This window comes from Plasmodium cynomolgi, assembly GCF_000321355.1.
Source record: "Plasmodium cynomolgi strain B DNA, scaffold: 0385, whole genome shotgun sequence".
NCBI lineage: Eukaryota > Apicomplexa > Aconoidasida > Haemosporida > Plasmodiidae > Plasmodium > Plasmodium cynomolgi.
The window spans coordinates 1-2,303 of record NW_004192878.1 but is presented as its reverse complement, the minus strand read 5'-3'; the positions used below and the strand labels follow the sequence as shown (position 1 = coordinate 2,303).

At 29.5% G+C, this 2,303-nt stretch overlaps 1 protein-coding gene across 1 annotated transcript; it reads left to right on the top strand.

Moving 5' to 3' along the window:
- Window positions 1-782: 782 nt before the first annotated feature.
- Window positions 783-1,393, top strand: PCYB_003930 (hypothetical protein; the record flags this gene model as incomplete). Its single annotated transcript, XM_004227814.1, has 1 exon — window positions 783-1,393. A coding segment is annotated over one exon (609 nt), but the record flags the coding sequence as incomplete, so codon positions are not given.
- Window positions 1,394-2,303: the final 910 nt, after the last annotated feature.

The following is a 2,303-nucleotide window of genomic DNA, read 5'->3' as shown; positions in this document are numbered from 1 at the left end:
ATATGATATGTGAGTGTTAAAGGATAAGAGAGAATTACATGATTTTGTAGAAATTTATGATATTGTTGAATCTATATTGAAGGAACAAAACGAACATAAGGATCTGTATTGCAAGTACGTGCAGTATATTTTTCAATTATTTAAAAAAATGGAACCGAAAGGAGAATATGGGATATATAATGATGAAGTTATGAATTTTTAGGAAAAATTTTTGTATGATGATAAATTAGAATAATTAGATAAATTATGTCAAAACATGTATAAAAGATCCGTTTTCGATAAAGCGGGTATCACTTTATGTCCCTCGAAGAGGACAGTTGTAATGCCAACACATCTAAACACTAATAAATTTGAAAACACCACAAAGGAATATACAGATAAATACCTATCGGGAATGGAAAAATATGTACATTATAACTTTTTTTTATAATAATTAATTTTAAATATTATGTGACCGTTCAAAAGAAACCATATTAATGTTGATAGAAGGTTCAATGGAATGCTCACACATGATATATTTTTTTCTATTTAATTTTCAGGATAGCATCTTAAAAGAGTTAGATGCAGAAAAAATATATGAAAAATAGAACGATAACAAGGATATCAAAAACTATTGTAGTGACTGCAATGATGTATTATCATTAGAAGAAATCTATCCAGGGATAACAGTTTTGTGTAAAAATCTAGCAAGAAATTTAAGAACAAACATGGCTGATATTCAGGATGATGCAACTAATGCCAGCGACGATTGTCTATATATTATCCACTGGACATATGGTGAGCTAAAAAAAAAATATTTAATATAAATTCGAGAAATATTCACAGAATACCAGAATCTTCCAAAGTGCTTGATGTAGGAACTAAAATCAACAATTTGTTAATACTAAAGGATATCCTTGATAATTCTGCATCGATACAGAAGGTGTTTGATTCTAAAGCTAAGTCATCACAAGAATTTTTAAAAAAATTTAGAACAAATCAACAAAGTGATAAAAATACCCAGTTGTCACGCTTAATAGAAGAAAGATTAGTGTACATTCGTGAAGTATCTAAACATAAACCCGGTTTCCATTACTTTGATTGTAGATTAGACGAATGTATGGAAATGAAAAATTTGCATGATTATTTTAAGAATTTCAACGGCATGAAAGGCAAAATAGCAGAAGCCAATAAGAATTGGGAATTGCATTGCGAACACGTCGATTATATATATAGCTTGTACGAAATGTATATAGAAGGTTGTTGCACTTGTTATTTTGCTTCAGATAAGTGTGGTGAAAATCGTTCACATTATTTTAAATGCGAGGAAAAGTATGACCAATACAACTTTTGTTCAGCATTAAAATGCAACGAAATTCTACCTGGGAAAAAAAATCACAAAAAAAGTAGGTAAACCTAAAAATATTAATCACCAAGATTTAGTGAAAACTGAAAATGTTAATCAGCATATTGTAACTGAAATAGAGAATGCAGAAATCGTTGAGTATTAAGATTTTCCATGAAATGTCTTCCCTTTATTCGCATTGTCTCCCTTCACCTTCTTGGGAATATTTTTGCTGGTTTTCATTTTTTACAAACTACCCATTTTTGTGCTAAAAAAAGCGTTTTTCTTCGTCAATTCGTACGCTAAATATATGAAAAAGGTGAAATTTTAAAATAAGTATATTATGCGGATTATGAATATATATATTTTTTTTCTATTAGTTTGCCCCATTGGAAACATGGTATAACCGGAGAGCAATAAAAAAGAACAGGGATTATGCCAACTTTGACGAGGAATACAATGAGAGGCTAAGGATGAAGTACTCAGAACAGGTTATCAGAAATTCGCAAAATAGGAGACTGCGTATAAGTTATCAAACAGGGTGAGTGTGTTTTACAAAATGTTTTATGCTACATCAGCATGGGAAAAATAAAAGTAATAACGAGCCTTAACATGGAGTTTTTCGTGGAATCTTAACAAATATGTAAAGCGTAAAATAAACTGCTATTAATTAAATGATAGAATAGAAGCTATGCATTTCAATATTGCATGAAAAAGCTAAACGTAATCGCCATAATTTGGATCAAATGCTAATTTAAATTGCATGCATAAAAGTTTTAACATTCATTATATATATGAAAGGGGATAAATAGCGCTCAGTTATTTAACTACAAATGAGATAAGAAATTTGTAAAAATAAAATCGAAAACAAATTAATTCCCGCACATTCTGGAAAATAATGAGTTTTTGGAATGTTACATATAAGTAATGCATAATGACGGGTCTCACGCCTAAAAATCATTCTTTTTAATTTCTTTTG